Source organism: Xiphophorus maculatus, chromosome 1 (genome assembly GCF_002775205.1).
Source record: "Xiphophorus maculatus strain JP 163 A chromosome 1, X_maculatus-5.0-male, whole genome shotgun sequence".
In the NCBI taxonomy this organism is placed as follows: domain Eukaryota; kingdom Metazoa; phylum Chordata; class Actinopteri; order Cyprinodontiformes; family Poeciliidae; genus Xiphophorus; species Xiphophorus maculatus.
Genome location: NC_036443.1, coordinates 28,761,160 through 28,777,756, shown reverse-complemented (window position 1 = coordinate 28,777,756; position 16,597 = coordinate 28,761,160). Strand labels below are relative to the sequence as shown.

Sequence of the window (16,597 nt, the reverse complement as noted above, 5' to 3'; positions counted from 1 at the left end):
CTCTTTCTAGAACACTTTTGAGCAAAATGTCAAAATTTCTGAATTTTCTGCAGCATTTCCACTTTTCAAACTCTGAAACTTTGAAGTTTTTTTCTAGAATGTTTTTGAGATTTTTCTACCTAAAATGATCCTGATACGCCTTCATAGGAACAGTTAATCTGTTTTTTTCCACAACTAAAATAGTCAAAGAATTATGATTCAGCAGTAAAAGTATTAGTGCCCTCTGGTGTTCAGAGGAGAAAGTTCCTGGTTTATCAGTGAAGCAGGAAGAGAAGCAGAGTTAGAAACCATCAGCAGCTCAGGATGAAGGTTCGTCTCACGCTGATCTGCCTCTTCTTCCTCAGTGAGTACATTATTTTATGTCATTTTATTTCATTCAGCTTCTATGTAGACACATAAAACAAGATTTAGTGGCGCTGGTGGCCTTTATTAAACAATGAATTGACAAGAAACAGGATAAAGAAGTAGGGAGACGTCATTTAGCAAATGACCACAGATCGAACCAACCGTGTCTTGGATTATAGACAGAGGATGCAGGCTATCAACCCTACATCCCTTCAGTTCCCTGGTATATAAAAGATTTATTCTACCTTGTTGAACTATGTGGAGCCAACAGTTTTAGTTGTTTTATCTATTGCATCCCTTTTTATTTCTTCGGTAAACCAATTTTTAATAGAACTCTGTTTGACTTGCCGTCCATTTGATCTGTTACTTCCTGTTCATTTTGTGCTGAAATTTGCTGATGTTGTAAACTTCTGGATGTAAAATCTGTTTGTTTTCATGCAATAACAGAAAACTTGACAGGAGGCATTTGTATGTAGAAATAAAATAAAATAAAACCCACGTTTTCAACTTTCACATGCTCAGAGTCGGTTGCTTTCCAGAAATGTAGGCTTTGTAAAACTCAGACTATTAGATAAACAGAGGAAGCGGCTGTGAAACTGGAGAGGAACATCAAGTTCCTCTCAGACACTCAAGTCATCTTTGAAGAGACAAACCCTCAACAGATGCGTCAGTGTTTTTCTTCAAAACTTTACTTTGCAAACTTCCTCAATTAATATTTTCACCTGTTTAAGGAAACTAGAAGATTATTAATCCTGTTTAGTGAGTTTAGTTGAGACACTTCTTTAAGTTGAGATTAAATTCAGTTAAATTCATAACTATGTTTCCTCTGATTTCCTTTAACAATGACAGTAACTGTTTTTCTCCTCAGCAGCTCTGCAGGATGGAGAAACTATGAGAACCTACACAGAAAATGAAGAAGGAAACATCACAGTTAGATGTGAATTTCGTTACTCTGGAGGGAAAAGGTTCCTTTGTAAGGAAACTTGTGAAGGAAAAAATATTCTCATTGTAACAACTAAAGATAAAGATCAGAGAGGCAGATTCAGCATCAGATATGAAAGAAGAAATATTTTTTCATTTGATTTTCTACATGTGAGCATCACAGATCTGAAACCGTCAGACTCAGGACGGTACCGGTGTCGCTCCGATGAAACCTTAGATGGAACTCTATACGATAATTTTTATCTTGTTGTGATTGAAGGTGAGTTTTCTGGTTTTATCATTTAGCTCAGATTTTCAACAGATCAACTTAAAATGACCAACATGTTCGAACTGAAGACACACATCGATCATAAAATGAGAGGAAAGTAAATTTATTCTCATGATTTTGTTTCACACTAAAATCCTCAGAACCAAATGGACTCTGCACTGCAAAAACATAAAAGTACTTTTACCCAGTTTCTAGTCAAATTATTGTAGCACACTTGAAATAAGACAAAAGTGACTAATTGGTAATCTTATTTCAAGGTTACTAAAATATCTGCACTAGAAACTAAACTACAAATACTTGATAAGATTTTGTGTTTTTGCAGAGTGGGACCTTTAATAAGATCAACTTTTTCTTCATCAGCTTCTACCACAACCGCAACAACGACATCAAGAAGAACAACAGCAGCAGCAACAGCAGCAACAACAGCAACAGCAGCAACTCAGAGTCAGAGTTTCTCTCTTTCTCCATCTGAATCCGTCAAACTCTCTGAGAAACCAGTTGCAGCTTCTGGTTCACCATCTGTTCATGTTGATGAGATGATTTGGGTCTGTTAAAGTTCATCAGCGACATTCAGAGCTGTTAAAGGAAAAACCTCTTAGTAATAAATTTCAAAACTCTCACGATTAAATAAATAAATACAAAAACAAAAGGAGGTAAACCAACATCTGATTCGTTTAAAAAGTTTTGTTCTTGGGTTCATTTTAGTTTATTGAAGGACAAAGAGAATATCAGAACTCCCACAGATGGTGGTTTACTGACTCAGTGGATAAAAACCCACAAAGACCTTAACTCTCAGTATGCAAGTTAAAAAAAGAGAAAATGTTTTCACATTTGTTGAAATTGTCACAGTGTAATACAAGACAGTTCATTTATGAAAAGATCGATTTCCTCCACCTCCTCTCTGAGCTACTATTGCTGTCTGAAGAAATGCAACCAATCAGAGCCAGGAGGCGGGTCTTAGCGCTGTCAATCAATGCTAATGGCAGAGAACCAACTTATTGTTACATGAAAATCATCTTTCTACCATCGTCATCGGTGGCTATGCTAGTTTTAGCATTTATGGCAAAAAGCTGATTTAGTTGAACAGAGACACATCCAGGATGAGGCTGTGATAGTTATTTACTTTACTGTAGTTTAGTTTCATTTTTGTGACTTTTTTTCTAATTCAGTTAGTTTTAAGTAGTTTTTTAGTGTGTTTGCTTGTTTATTAGTTATTATTGATTAAAATTGATTAAATATTGCTTAGTTCCAGTTTAGATTTTATTAGTTATAGTAATAGTTCTACGTTTTTGAATTTTGGACCTAAAGATTAACTAAAGCATTGTATTGTGATTGTTCATACATCGATTGGGTAATGAATATTTAACAGAGGATACAATTTAAAAGTTTTGCTGTCGTCGTTTGTAGGTTTCCTCTTTGGTTCTTTATGCTGCAAACTGTAGACATCCAATATGTTATACTAATACAGAGAAATGTGTAGAAATGCTGACATTTAAATGTTACTTGCAAAGATAAATGTCATCAGCTGTTGGATCAGATGCACCACATTTACCACTTTGTCCTGATCAAACCAAACTGTTTTCTCTTCAACGCCCCTGCAGATCTGCAGCTTTATGTGGTTTTGTCTTTGGTCGTCAAGATCATCTTGTTATCAACGCCTTTGGTTATTTTCTGCAGAAAGAGGAGAACCATGAAAAGCAAAGGTGAGAAAAACAGAAAGTTGTCCTTTATGGAAAACTACATCTATGCTAAAGCTCTCCTACACCCTGGAGGGTTCTTCCTCATTTTCTTCTTCAGAGTTTTATTAGTTTAGAACAGGGGACTGTAAAAATAAAGATTCAGGAACAAATTTAAGGAAATGAGAAAGTTATTTAAAAACATTAAAATATGTTCCTCATTTAGCTGCATCATTTCTAGGGAACAAAATGTTCCCAACATGCTCTGATCATCAACCAGCTGTGGTTTTCTAGGACTTTACATTTAAAGTCTCTTAATCTCTGATCTAAATGTTTTTCAGATTCTGCTGTGGAAACAGAGAATGATGGCGTCAACCACGAGTGTCTGAATATTTATGAAACACCACCAGAGTTTCTTTAGTGTTTTAAAAATCGCCTCAGTGAAACAACTCAGAGGAGAAACCAGAGAGGACGACAAACAGATTAAATCTAATCAATTATCTTCAGTTTCAACTTAAACTAAAATATTATTTATATGTTTTCATACTGAAATAATTCAATCTGTATCAGAATTTACAAATCAAATGTTCATTTCTGCTTTCATGAGTTTACATGTGTCATTTTTAGACATGCCATCCCTAATTTAAGATAATTTATAACATTATAGCTGCTTACCAAGTAGAAACATTGAGAACTTTCCGGTTATTTTATACTTTTATCTTTAAATCTGTTTGTATGGAGTGATTTTCTGCTTTTTGTAAATAAATGCAATTTTTTTTACACCAATAAATCCTTCGTACCATCTGAGGGTTCTCAGTTATTTTAATCTAATCACGGGTCATAATCTATCATATCTAATCAGACTCATTTGGTTCAGTTATTAGTTATGATCAATATGATCAGCAAGTGCAATAAAATATATTCTAGCAATGTGGCTAACAGCAAGCAAGAAGGTTCTGAGTTTGAATGCAAATGTTAAAGAAGATGAACTTTAAAAAAAATACAATTTCAGTGAAAGTTATTCAAGCCTCAACATTATGGAGTATTGAAAGCAGCTGAGTAACTTTTAACATCAAAAATCCTTTAAAATTTACAATTTATTTAGCGCCCAGAATATCTGCCAGAATATCAGGTAAATGTGATGCTTTAAACAAAAAAGAAACAGAAAAGATCAATAATAAAGGTGGGCTCACACCTTCTGTAACACAGACAATAAAAGTGGCAAAGCAGTATTTAAGTACTTTTACAACCAGTGTGAATTAATTTGCATGTTTTTCTGGCTACATTTCAGTTGCACTTTTATACAACAATGCAAACAGTATTTTTTCATAAGTATATAAAAAATGACATTATTTTTGCACAGTTCTTAAGACATTTGAGTGACTGGTTTAAGTTTGTGCTGAAACACTTTATTTGCTTAGAAGGAAATAACAGCAATAGTCTAGGGCGGAAAAAGTCGCTGGAAGAACAAACCGCTGAAGGTGTGAAGTGACGTAAATGCCCTAAAAACGACGTCACTGACATTTGCTTCAAATACAAACGGTGTGATCCTATTTCATCATGGTTGTAAAAGTCATTGCACAACAAGAAAGTTGACTAATGGAGCATAATTTGAATTTAAACGGCTCAGAAATGTTAACGCAGAAATAAAATAAAGTGGAGAGAGTGCCCTCTGGTGTTCAGAGGAGGAACTGCATCCAGCAGAGACGCTCCGGGTTTATCAGTGCAGCAGGATCAGAGTCTCTTCCTGTTGGTTTCTGAGGTAAGACACGCTGATGATCAGTTTAAAACATGAATAAAATCAGCTGTTAGCTTATTTTAAACCTTTTAAATTGACAACCATAAATGTGTTTGCAACCTTATACTTCTAGTAACTTTAGTTTTAGTTCCTTTTACCAGTTGAAATAAAATGTATTGCATTTTTTGGGTTTGTGCTTATCTTTTTTTTTTCACCACAAAACTTAAAAGTAACAAAAAAATCTGTTATCAATGTTTACACTTAGATTTTTTGGTTAACAAAAACAGTTTATTGCTTTGGAGAACTTATGGTTTTTGCTTAAGACAAAGATCAGAGCAGCAGTGAACCACAACAGATGGCAGCAACATGCAAACCGTCGTTACGGATGAGAAGATATATTCTGGTGAAGAGCTCAGAACTTAACAAAGTAGAGAAGCATCCAGGTTTTATTAGTTAGATACAAAATTTTTCATATAAACCAAAAGGCTGTTGATCCAAAGAAATTAAATTGCTCTTACTTATTGTAAGATAAAAATAAGAAACATATGACGCAACATCGAAAACCTCATTTCACACATAAAGATGCAATCAGCAGAGGAAGGCCGTGCAGGAAGCTAAGAAGAAACATTTGCATTTAAACACCTTAAGTTATTTTTAGTTTAAATTTTAGTGGCGTTAAACTGTTGAAATGAGGAAAGAGTGAAAACAATGCCACCAATTGAATAAACACATCATGTCCTCAGTTTAACTTTTAGATGATATTATTTCATTCTGTCTGGTCTTACAGTAACTTTATCTTTGCAGGGCTGCAGGATGGAAACGCTGTGAGGGAAACTGGAGTATTAGGAGGAAACATCACAGTTAAACGTCCATTTTTCTGACTTATTTACAATTATATGTGAAGCATAATAATAATTATTATTATATTTCAACATTTTAAAAGAAGCCCAATCATCAAAAAGGTGCAGAAATTTAGATATTGTTTCAGAAAACTTACCAACATCTCTGACAGAAAGCAGAGCAAGTTGCTTTGGAGAATTTACAGATTTATATAAATCTTAGAAAAGTAAAAAAGGAATAAAAATAGGAAAAACAGCACAAATTGATTGTAAGAGGAACACAAGAGCATTTTTGTTTTTTCTACCTTGTTAACTGCAAGAAGTTTGACTTATCCTTGAACTGTTAATATGTTTATATACATATAAACATATAAAGAAAATATGTAGTCAGCCAACTTCCTTATATGCTTTGCCTGAAATGCTTGACAAGACAAGAACATAATAAATGAATAAAAAACAAATTGTTCACAAACTATTTCAAATGGCTTGAAAAATCTAGTTAACTTATCTTGGTGGAACAACCATGTTTGTGTTATGCTGACATTTGTCCTCAATTTCCTCATCAAGGTAATTATAGTTAAAACTAACAAAATAACAGAAACTGAAACTGAGAAAACTAAAACGGAATAAAATGGAGAAAAACTCCAATAAAGTTGCATCGAGGTCAAACTAAACTATAAAAACCCAAAGCTACTATAACCTTTTTCCTCACCGACCTTTCAGAGAGATGTGTAGCATTTTATTCAGTAAAGAGGACGTCAAAGTGCTTCACTCTAACAGATTGGTAACCACAACTGCAGCCCAAGTTGCACCAGGGCAGACCGACAGGCTGCCATGCAACGACACCACAAGTTCATGTAACATGAAGCACTTTGGGGTTTATAGACTAAAAGTGTTATAAAAGTACAGCAACGCTGATATAAATAATAATAAAAACTAAATCAAAGTGCCAAATGCAGCAGAAAACAAACCTAGTGTTTGTTTTTGTTCCAATAAATGCAAATAAAGTCCTAAGTATAATTTCTCTTTAAGATTGTTGCATATAATGACAGTAATCAAGAGTTTATCGAGAATCGATTGTGTTTCTCCTCAGCAGCTCCACAGGATGGAGAAACTGTGAGATTCTTCACTGGAAAGGAAGGAAGAAGCATCACAGTTACATGTGAATTTGGCCTCTCTGGAAACAAGAAGTTCCTCTGCAAGGAAGCTTGTGAAGGAGGAAATAATCTCACTGAAACAACTCAAAGCAGAAATCGGAGCGGCAGATATTGGATATGAAAAGAGGAGCTCTGTCGTTTATGAGGGAATCACGGAGCTGAAACCGTTGGACTCACGACGCTAAGAGGGAGATTATTCTAAAAAACATCAAGCTGTGAGCTGAGTTTGAACAATCAGCTCAGATTCCCACCAGATCAACCTTAAAAGATCAACATGTTCAAACTGAGCATCATGCAGACACACATGAACATCAGGAAGATATTTTCAGTTAAATCAATTGTTATAATTGTTTAAACTTTTCTCCCAAAACAAGTTATTCACTGTTTAACGATTATTCTTTCCACTACTCTAACAATTAATTGATTAATCAGATGAAAAAAATTGGCACATTCTGCAGATTTTTCATTTGAGACCTTTTTACACAATATTTGAAATACAAAGAAAGATGCAAAAATTTTAAATAAGAAAATATTTAATTGCCTAAGATGCAATAACAGCATTCCTTTAGATTACGATTAATCATTTGTATGTTTTTGGATTAACTGGAGAGCAAAAGGTGTTAAATATGAGATTTTTATTGACAGGATTTAAACCAGATGAAGCTAAAACTGTCATTTGAGGCGTTCTGGGTAAAACAAAAGTAGGTTTTTAATCTTAAATGCAAAATGTTCATATTTTGTACAGTTGGTTAAAGTTCTGCTCTGACTTGTCCTTTCAACTAATGTCCATCTTTAGAGGATGTATACTCCAGTTGCCAATTAATTGATTACTAAATTTGTTGACGATAATTCAAATAATCGATTAATGTCAATTCGATTAATCGTTTCAGCTCTATTTATCTATTTATCAGTGAAGCTCTTTCCTGTTGAAGGGAAAACATGCCAACATTATAGACACAAACGTAATTAAAATAACAAAAAAAGAGACTTTATAACAATAACTGGATTGTCACTTTATCATCTGAGTAACTGCTAATTTACAATAACTGTTTTTAAAGTTAAATATTCCTGTAAATTTCAACATGTAGCAGCTTTAATTTTTCAATATAACTTTAAAAATGAGTTAATCAGTGAATATTTCAGCATGTTGAATGTTTTATGAGACTCAGTATCAGTGACTGATCTGGTTTTAATCAGTTAATGTTACAAAGTATTTATGGGTAAAAGAGGCGAGTCATGTGTGAATATCGATTTGATTATTTTTAAAATAAAGAATGACACTATTTTTATTTCCTCCTTTTCTCCCATGTAGAGATGCCTGGTCATTGTTACAGGTTTCATGTTGAGCTCTATGTGCAGAAAACCAAATATTTAACATATTGTAGAAGCACAAACTACACTGTAAAACAGAGGATTCAGCTTCTTTTATCTCAGTCAGAAGGATGTGGGGATGCAAACATCTTCCACTTTATCCTGATCAAACCAAACTGTTCCCTCGTTTTCTCCACTGCAGGTTTTCAGCTTTATGTTTCTCTGATCGCCAAGTTCATCTCATCAACACCGTTAGTGATTTTCTGCTGAAAGAGGAGAGCCATGAAAAATAACGGTGAGAAAACACTGAAATAGCCGTTTTGTCCTCATTTTACATACATCTAAAAAATACTATACTTATACCAAAGCCAAGAGTTAAAAAAAGCTTCTGGCTAAAAACAATGAAATATTCCACCACAGATTTACAGAAATGTGAAATTATTACAGTTTGATGACGTTTCTGTTGTCTCGTTTCTGGAGAATATTTCATCAGATTCAAATCTCGCCAACATGCTCTGAGCAATAATCATCAGTGGTTCTGCTCAGATCAGCTTGATATTAAGCAACTTTTCTAAGACTTTGAATCTAGTTCTTGGAAAATCTTATATCTGTAAATCAAAAGTTTCATCTCTGATCAGAATGCTTTTCAGATCCTGCTGTGGAAACTGAGAACGCTGCCGTCTCCCAGGTGAGTCTGAATATTTATAAAACACCTGAGTTTCATTAGTTTCTACCTCTTCTTGCTTCTTCCTCCTCCAGGTCAATCCAGAGGGAGGAAATAAAAGGACAGACAAAACAAATCATCTGCTGAGGAAATATTTTCAGTTTATTTCTGAACTAAACTCTCTGAAACAATCAAGTCCAAAGAACATTTAGTTCCATGTTTTCACAAGAAAGGAGGATTGCAGCATACTGATGCAGAAGTTCATAGTTTATCAGTGAAGCAGGAAGAGAAGAAGAGTTAGAAACCATCAGCAGCTCGGGATGAAGGTCTGTCTCACTCTGACCTGCCTCCTCTTCCTCAGTGAGTAAATCATTTTATTTATATCAGTTTTTTTGCTCTCAGTCCTTCATCCGTTCAGTTCCTCACTGAAAGGATGAATGTTTATCCGAGAGGGTTTAACTTGTTGAAAGGTTTGAAGCCGACTGTGTAGTTTTATCTGTTGTATTCTGTCATAAAATATGTTAATCAGTTTTAAAAAAGAAAGCTTTGTTATTAGGATAATTAATTTATTTTCTAAGGTTGTAAAATTTCTCATCTATTTGCCAATTAGCCATTATTTGTGATCAATAAATGCACACTTTGTAGATTATTTCAGCATAAAACTAGATGCTGAAATACAGATTTAAATTAACAAAATATTCAGTTTTGTTCTGAGCTCAGTTTGTTGATTTAAAAATCTTGCCGTTTTCTACAAAACGTAGGTCAAACAGAGGAAGCGACTCTTCGCTTCCTAAATGTAAAGAAGCTAAAAAAAGAACATAAAGATAAACCACAAAGTCCTGCAACACCAAATTTTCATCATAGAGTCAGAGCTGTAATCTGCAGAGCAGAGCTGTACAAAGCAGAAAAATAAAATACTGTATTATCTAAAGGATGTTAACTTTTTAGTTTTTCGACCAGCTTTGATTTTCTTCTCATTGGAGATTTAACCAAAAAAAAAAAGGAGCTTGATGAACTAAATCAACATTTTGGGAATGAATCAGAATTAGTTAGAAATGTTGGAATCAATGCTAATTTATTTTCACATCTTCAGTTAAATTTATAAAACATATTTTGTCTTCAAGCTGCTGAATCTGACCGTATTTACTGACCGTTTCTCCTCTCAGCAGCTCTGCAGGACGGAGACGCTCAGAGACGCTTTAGAGGAAAGGAAGGAGAAAACATCACAGTTGGATGTAAATTTTATTTCTCTGGAAACGAGACGTTCTTCTGTAAGGGAATATGTGAAGGAACAAATATTCTGGTTCAAACATCCAGTGACACAGCTCAGAAAGGCAGATACAGCACCAGCTTTAAAACATTTAACACCAGAACATATGTTCTGGATGTGAGCATAAAGGAGCTGAAAGGTTCTGACGCAGGACGGTACCGATGTGGTGTGGACAATCCTGGTGTGCGATTCGATGAATTTGACCTCATTGTGACTGAAGGTGAGTTTCTCTCCTGAAAATGTTCCTCCATGTATCTGAAAGTAAACTCTGCTCACTGACAGCTTCTGATCCAAAACTGGGTTTAAATCTGAGTTCAGATGTTTTTAACGGATCAAATCATCCAACATGTTCAAACTGAGACTCACACAGAAAAACATCTTCATTGGTATCATGAATATTTAATTTCTCACAGCTACAACTTCAGAACCAAACTGGACCCTGAAGACTTTTCCATTGACATTAGTGACATCACCTTCTGTAACAACAGCAGAAACAATGAACAAAGGTATCTGTTTACCTTCGTTTATCTCAAGAGTCACATTTTCCAACCTGATCAAACCAAGCTGTTCTCTCTTTAACTCTCCTGCAGGTCTGCAGCTTTATCTGATTCTGTCTCTGGTCGCCAAGATCATCTTTTTATCGACACCTTTGATGATTTCCTGTTGGAAGAGGAGAACCACGAAAAGCAAAGGTGAGAAAATAAACGATGAGTTTTCTGTAAATCAGACGTTTCATTTCTCTGATCTGAATGTTTTTCAGATTCTGCTGGGGAGACTGGGAACGCTGATAAAATATTTACAATTTATTCCTGAACAATCAGAGCTCAAAGTACAGATGAAGAACGGTTTGTCTTGAATATTTATAAAACACCTGAGTTTGATTAGAGTTTCTAACCTCCTTTAATAAAAATAAATTAATAAAACACTTCTTCTTCTTCCTGCAGATCAACCCAGAGAGAGAGGAAAACCCAGAGGACAGACAGAACAATTAATCTGCTGATGAAATAATTTCTGTTTATTCCTGAATTAATCTCAAAAAAACATTTAGTCTCATATTTTCACTAGAAAATAACTGAATGTCAAAGATACAGGAACGTTTTCTACACATTATAAAGGAGTTTTGCCACTTGGCTAAAAAATGTTTCTTCATTGAATGTTACAGAAGATGTTTGAAAGATAATCTAATTACCGTGTTGTAAAGATGTTTTTTTAATAAACTCCTTTAAATAAACAAATATTTTGTATTTTAATAAATTCAATTTTCTACGTTAGCATTAAAAATATGAGGATAAAACCTTAAATAAGACAAAAGTATCAAATAAAGGTCGGAATAATTTAGATTTGGATAAAACAATAAAACCTACAAACATAAAACGGATTATTTTTATAACTTAGAACACAAATATAGATTTAACATTTCTAAGACATATAACTAAATATAATAACCATGTTATAAAACAATATTTAAAATGATCAAAATAATCAGAAACTCTATTAATTAAAACTGTTTGGTCTGATCAGCAATAATCTCCTACAGAAACTTTAACTCTGCAGTAAAAGTAGTAGTGCCCTCTGGTGTTCAGAGGAGGAACTGCATCTTGCAGAGAAGTTCCTGGTTTATCAGTGAAGCAGGAAGAGAAACAGTTAGAAACCATCAGCAGCTCAGGATGAAGGTCTGTCTCACTCTGACCTGCCTCTTCCTCCTCAGTGAGTACATTATTTTATTCATATCAGTTTCTCTGCTCTTAGCCCTTCATCCTTTCAGTTCCTCACAGTTTATCAGACCATTTCAAGATGTGGAACAGATTTAACTTTGACTTCTTTGACTTTTCCTACAATTTCATGTGTTACTTTCTGTTGATTTGTGGTCAAGTAGCTGATTATGTGAAGCACAGAATCGATACTCTGAATATTGTCACTCAAAAATAGAAACATAGAAATGTATATGTCAATAAAAAATGATAAAACTTACCCCGCATAGAGTTTTGACTGTTGCTTTGGACAACTGTAGGTTTTCTACAACTCATCTGTTCCGAAAAACAGAGGAAGAGGTTTTATCATTTTGAAATATCTGAAGAGGAACATCAGAGCAGAAGTAACTCGGAGTGCAGCAACACTGAGACCTTCCTTAGAGACACAAAGACACAAAGCAGAGAAAAGAGTTTGATTTTTCACCAAATCTTTCATTTACAGCCTGGAGATTTTTTATGTGAAGGAACCAAATCATTGTTAATCCAGTTATTTAGAGAACTTTGCTTAATTAGTTTGGGACACTGGCTTAAATTTAAAGATATACAACACACCAAGGTTAATGTATGACTTTATGTGATCTATTTTATATTCTACAGTGACAGTAACTACTGACTGTTTTTCTCCTCAGCAGCTCTGCAGGATGGAGAAACTCTGATAATCTACAGAGAAAAGGAAGGAGGAAGCATCACAGTTAGATGTGAATTTCGTTACTCTGGAGAGAAAAGGTTCCTTTGCAAGGAAACTTGTGAAGGAAAAAATATTCTCATTGTAACAACTAAAGATACAGATCAGACAGGCAGATTCAGCATCAGATATGAAAAAAGAAATATTTTTTCATTTGATTTTCTACATGTGAGCATCACAGATCTGAAACCATCAGACTCAGGACGGTACCGGTGTCGCTCCGATGAAACCATTGATGGAACTCTATACGATGATTTTTATCTTGTTGTGACTGAAGGTGAGTTTTCTGGGTTAAACTCAGATTTCAGGATATCTGATTTACAAAGCCATCATCTCCAAACTGCGACTCATGAAGACACAAATCAATAATAAAAACAGGAAGAATATAAATTTAACCTCAGTGGTTATGATTCTGTTTCATTCTCACATCCTCAGATTCTTCAGAACCAAAATGGACTCAAAGACCTTTTCTAGGATCAACTTTTCTCCCTACAGTTTCAACAACAACAAAGAGAACAACTAGAACATCTCGGAGTTTCTCTCTTTCTCCATCTGAAACCATCAAACTCCCTGAGAAACCAGCTGCAGCTCCAGGTTCATCATCTGTTCATGTTTATTAGACGTTGATGAGACGATTTGGGTTTATTAAAGTCCAAATTTATTTATAAGTGAAACTCAGAGCTGATGAACTTTTAAGGTTAATCTACCCATTATTAAAAAGATTCTACAGGATTACAAATTTACAAATATGTGAATTACTAAAACATTTTGTTGGAGATTCTTTGACTCAGAATAAACTGAGATAAACTCTGATCATCCCTGCAGGTCCGCTGCTTTATGTGGGTCTGGTTCTGGTCGTCCTGTTCGTCTTTTTAGCTGCAGCTCTGCTGATTTTCTTCAAGAGGAAAAACTTCAGTCAACAGAAAGGTGAGTTACAGGATGAAGGTGAAATATTACAGACAACTAATCTATAAATAATTAATACACATCACAAGTTTAGATTTAAAATTACCCATCTACCTGAAAAAAATATTTACATTCCACCAGTTTTTGTATTTTGTTTTGGAAATTTTTAAATGGTAAATTTTGTCTTAAAAATGGGATGTTGAAAAATATTTACATATTTATCTCTTGATCAAACCGTTTTCACAATTACCCTGCAACATTTCTACTGATATCTGATCAATTTATCAGATGAACTCCAAGTTAAGGATGGAAGAGCTCCTTGCCATCACCCTAATCTTTAGTTCCCTTAAGATTTTAGGTAGCAAAAAACTTTTCTATTACTTCCAGTCAGAAGAAACATTTTGGTAAAATTAAACTTTAATTTTACACTTGACTCTAACAGGGATATGAATAATTTTGGGTTTAACTAAATATGATTCATATCTAAAGTAGATTTGACCAAGTTTTGTATGGAAACATCATTAATATTATTAATTTATATATTTAAATATAATTCAACTGAATAAAGCTCAATGATAGGGGAGACTTTATCCTGAAATTTATCTATTTTTGTCCTGAAACTTTATTTTTTCAAGAATAATTCAACAATAATTATTGTAACCAATTCTTCAGTTGTGGAAAATTTTCTTTGCTTCTTTTTTATTTTACATGTTCACAGATTTTTAGGATCTAGATAAAGTATTAAATATAATCACATAATGCTTAGACTCTTGTGCAGATGTGAAATATTAAATAAACCGTTAGACTGAATCTTATTCAACATGTTGCTGCATCAATTCTGACCCTGAAACAAGTTTATATATATAATATTTCACAACTGATCGTTGAATTAAAGAAATTCTGCTGCTCCTTTTCAGAGTTTGGTAGTTACTAGTTACATTTACTTGTAAATATTTTGTAAATATGTACTTTTAGGAGTATTTTTACTATGCTGTACTTCTTACTTTTACTTTAGTAATTTTCTTATAAAGTAACTCTACTCTTAGTTGAGTAAAAATTATGGATTTTCTACCCACTGAATAAAAACATGTTTAAACCAAACATTCACCAGACAGACACACCTGCTGTTTTTGTTAAAGTTTCATAATTTTTTTTCTTCCATGAAACTGATATGAAAAAATCTTTTGCCTAATTTGTTTTTACTTTTATGATTATTGTCATTTTCATCATTAAAATGCCAACATTTTCACTTAACTTTATATTTTGGTTTGTCTGATGATGTAATTTTTAAATATTAAATGATTGATAATTTGATCAGTTACTCGGTACTTGAATAGATTTTTTACCAACTACTTTTTACTTTAATTTGAGGAAAAATATGTTGAAGTAGAGCTACTTGAGTACAACGTTTAGGTTTTCTAACCACCTTTGCTCCTTTTTCTAGCAGAAAAATTAATTAAATCTTAACAATGACACCAAATAAAACTGGATGCAGCAGATCAATATATCTGCATATTTACATGCTGCATGCGAATACTGCATATTTGCAAAAATTGAAAACAATTTCAACTTTTTTTTTGCAAAAAAATGGAAAATTGATCATCATATTTACTGATCTGCATTTTTTTCAGGTCCTCCAGAAGAAACAGAGTACGCCAACTTCTCCAAGGTAAGACAGGAAGGAAAGAAGGAACGCTTAACAATCATAATTAGTATTATTGTGTAAAATGTAAGTTTTCATTTATCTGGTTAATTAAATCTGAGTAAAGATATTTATCACATGACCAAAAAAATAGCAAAAATTAATTGTACCTCTTTATTCAGCTTCAAACACTTTTAATCTTAATGAAATAAACCAAAATCTAAGCTGTCACAGTTTTTTAAAAAAAATTAATTAACTTTCTAATGGTTTAACAAACTAATATGTTATATTTTGCATGAAGGGAAAAGATTAAACGTGAAGTTGCAAACTGAAATGTTTCTCTTTGTTTCCTTCTAGGCTAAAGATGGTGCAGTAGAGTACTCTGAGGTTCATTTCCTGAAAGCTGCCCCTACTTCAGCCGACAGCGCCCCCTGTGGTCATGCAGAAAACGTCACCTACTCAGAGATTCAGATGAACTTTGCAAACCGCAGCGATGATTCTGCTCTTTACTCCAACATTAGTTTACAGCAGTAGCTCTGCTGTAAACTAAAAGGTTTACTGGTTTTAATTTTTTTTAAATAGTAATTGATATTTATATATAAATACAGAAATAGTAGAGAAACTGAAATTCGCTTCTAGTAATTTTCTGTTTTCAAATCGCAAGAACATAAATACATAAAAGTAACAAAGGAGATGGAAATGAACTAAAGTTCTCTTAATATTTATATTTTCTCATTATTTCTGGTTGTATTTAATAATTTAAGTTTAAGCAGTTCTCATCTTTGTGCTGACTTTAATTTTTGTTACTCCAGAACAAAATGTGTTTCTGAATGTTAATGTTGTCAAACTAAATGCTAACATTTTGATATAAAGGGACATACTTGTGTAAAAATTGTCAAAAATGTTTATATCTTTTTAATTTAAAGGTTACTGATCTCTTTTATTAGATTTCAATAAATAATATTTTATAAATGTACAGTTTCCTCCTTATAGTTTAGGAAAATTTATTGATTTGCTAAGTTAACAGAATTTAGCAACAAGGGAAAAAGTTAATTCATCTCTTACATAAGAACTTATGTAAATGAATATCCATAAAGACTCAGTAATTTAACATTTGGATTGAAAATAAATGTAATGATCTCTCTGTTTTTTAAATACAGAATTTCCTGTAATTTTACTGTGAAACCAAAAATTCTTGCAAAACAAATTGTAGTTTCCTTTAAACAGCTTTGGGAAAAACTCATCAAGTGTTCTTAATGAAACAAGATGAACTCTTTGTGTAGTTTAAATTAGTTCAATTCTTTTATTCCTGATTTCTGAACAGTACTGACTGAATGTTTTAGCTTGTAGCTAATTTATGTAGCTAAAACATAAATTAGTCATGTTTCCTCATCTGTAAGTAG

General features: G+C 33.3%; 3 protein-coding genes across 4 annotated transcripts; all 3 read left to right on the top strand.

Annotated features, from left to right (window-relative positions):
* The first annotated feature begins 247 nt into the window (after window positions 1-247).
* LOC111605884 (natural cytotoxicity triggering receptor 2-like) lies at window positions 248-4,013 on the top strand. 2 transcript variants are annotated; one of them, XM_023325471.1, is made up of 5 exons: window positions 248-343; window positions 1,214-1,546; window positions 1,916-1,999; window positions 3,157-3,258; window positions 3,573-4,013. In XM_023325471.1, exons 1-5 carry the CDS (start codon window positions 304-306, stop codon window positions 3,650-3,652), a joined length of 639 nt encoding a protein of 212 aa, XP_023181239.1. In that variant the 5' UTR covers window positions 248-303; the 3' UTR covers window positions 3,653-4,013. The 2 variants fall into 2 exon arrangements, with proteins under 2 accessions (XP_023181239.1, XP_023181293.1); XM_023325525.1 differs by having other exon boundaries at window positions 263-343; window positions 1,217-1,546.
* A 5,247-nt stretch (window positions 4,014-9,260) lies between these two features.
* On the top strand, window positions 9,261-11,422 carry LOC111608106 (CMRF35-like molecule 8). The gene is made up of 5 exons (XM_023330805.1): window positions 9,261-9,300; window positions 10,107-10,430; window positions 10,624-10,716; window positions 10,801-11,055; window positions 11,155-11,422. The coding sequence occupies exons 1-5, from the start codon at window positions 9,261-9,263 to the stop codon at window positions 11,208-11,210; spliced, it is 768 nt and encodes a 255-aa protein (XP_023186573.1). The 3' UTR covers window positions 11,211-11,422.
* Window positions 11,423-11,877: 455 nt separating this feature from the next.
* Window positions 11,878-16,288, top strand: LOC111608086 (natural cytotoxicity triggering receptor 2-like). Its single transcript, XM_023330589.1, has 6 exons — window positions 11,878-11,917; window positions 12,591-12,923; window positions 13,082-13,240; window positions 13,472-13,573; window positions 15,184-15,221; window positions 15,552-16,288. Exons 1-6 carry the CDS (start codon window positions 11,878-11,880, stop codon window positions 15,726-15,728), a joined length of 849 nt encoding a protein of 282 aa, XP_023186357.1. The 3' UTR covers window positions 15,729-16,288.
* The last annotated feature ends 309 nt before the right edge of the window (window positions 16,289-16,597 follow it).

Coding starts and splice junctions, on each gene's coding strand:
- LOC111605884 (XM_023325471.1), top strand. CDS start 304: ATGAAGGTTCGTCTCACGCTGATCTGCCTCTTCTTCCTCA. Junction 344..1,213: donor GATCTGCCTCTTCTTCCTCA/GTGAGTACATTA, acceptor TTTTCTCCTCAG/CAGCTCTGCAGGATGGAGAA. Junction 2,000..3,156: donor AGCAACAGCAGCAACTCAGA/GTCAGAGTTTCT, acceptor ACGCCCCTGCAG/ATCTGCAGCTTTATGTGGTT.
- LOC111608086 (XM_023330589.1), top strand. CDS start 11,878: ATGAAGGTCTGTCTCACTCTGACCTGCCTCTTCCTCCTCA. Junction 12,924..13,081: donor TTATCTTGTTGTGACTGAAG/GTGAGTTTTCTG, acceptor TCACATCCTCAG/ATTCTTCAGAACCAAAATGG. Junction 13,574..15,183: donor AAACTTCAGTCAACAGAAAG/GTGAGTTACAGG, acceptor CATTTTTTTCAG/GTCCTCCAGAAGAAACAGAG.
- LOC111608106 (XM_023330805.1), top strand. CDS start 9,261: ATGAAGGTCTGTCTCACTCTGACCTGCCTCCTCTTCCTCA. Junction 9,301..10,106: donor GACCTGCCTCCTCTTCCTCA/GTGAGTAAATCA, acceptor TTCTCCTCTCAG/CAGCTCTGCAGGACGGAGAC. Junction 11,056..11,154: donor CAAAGTACAGATGAAGAACG/GTTTGTCTTGAA, acceptor TTCTTCCTGCAG/ATCAACCCAGAGAGAGAGGA.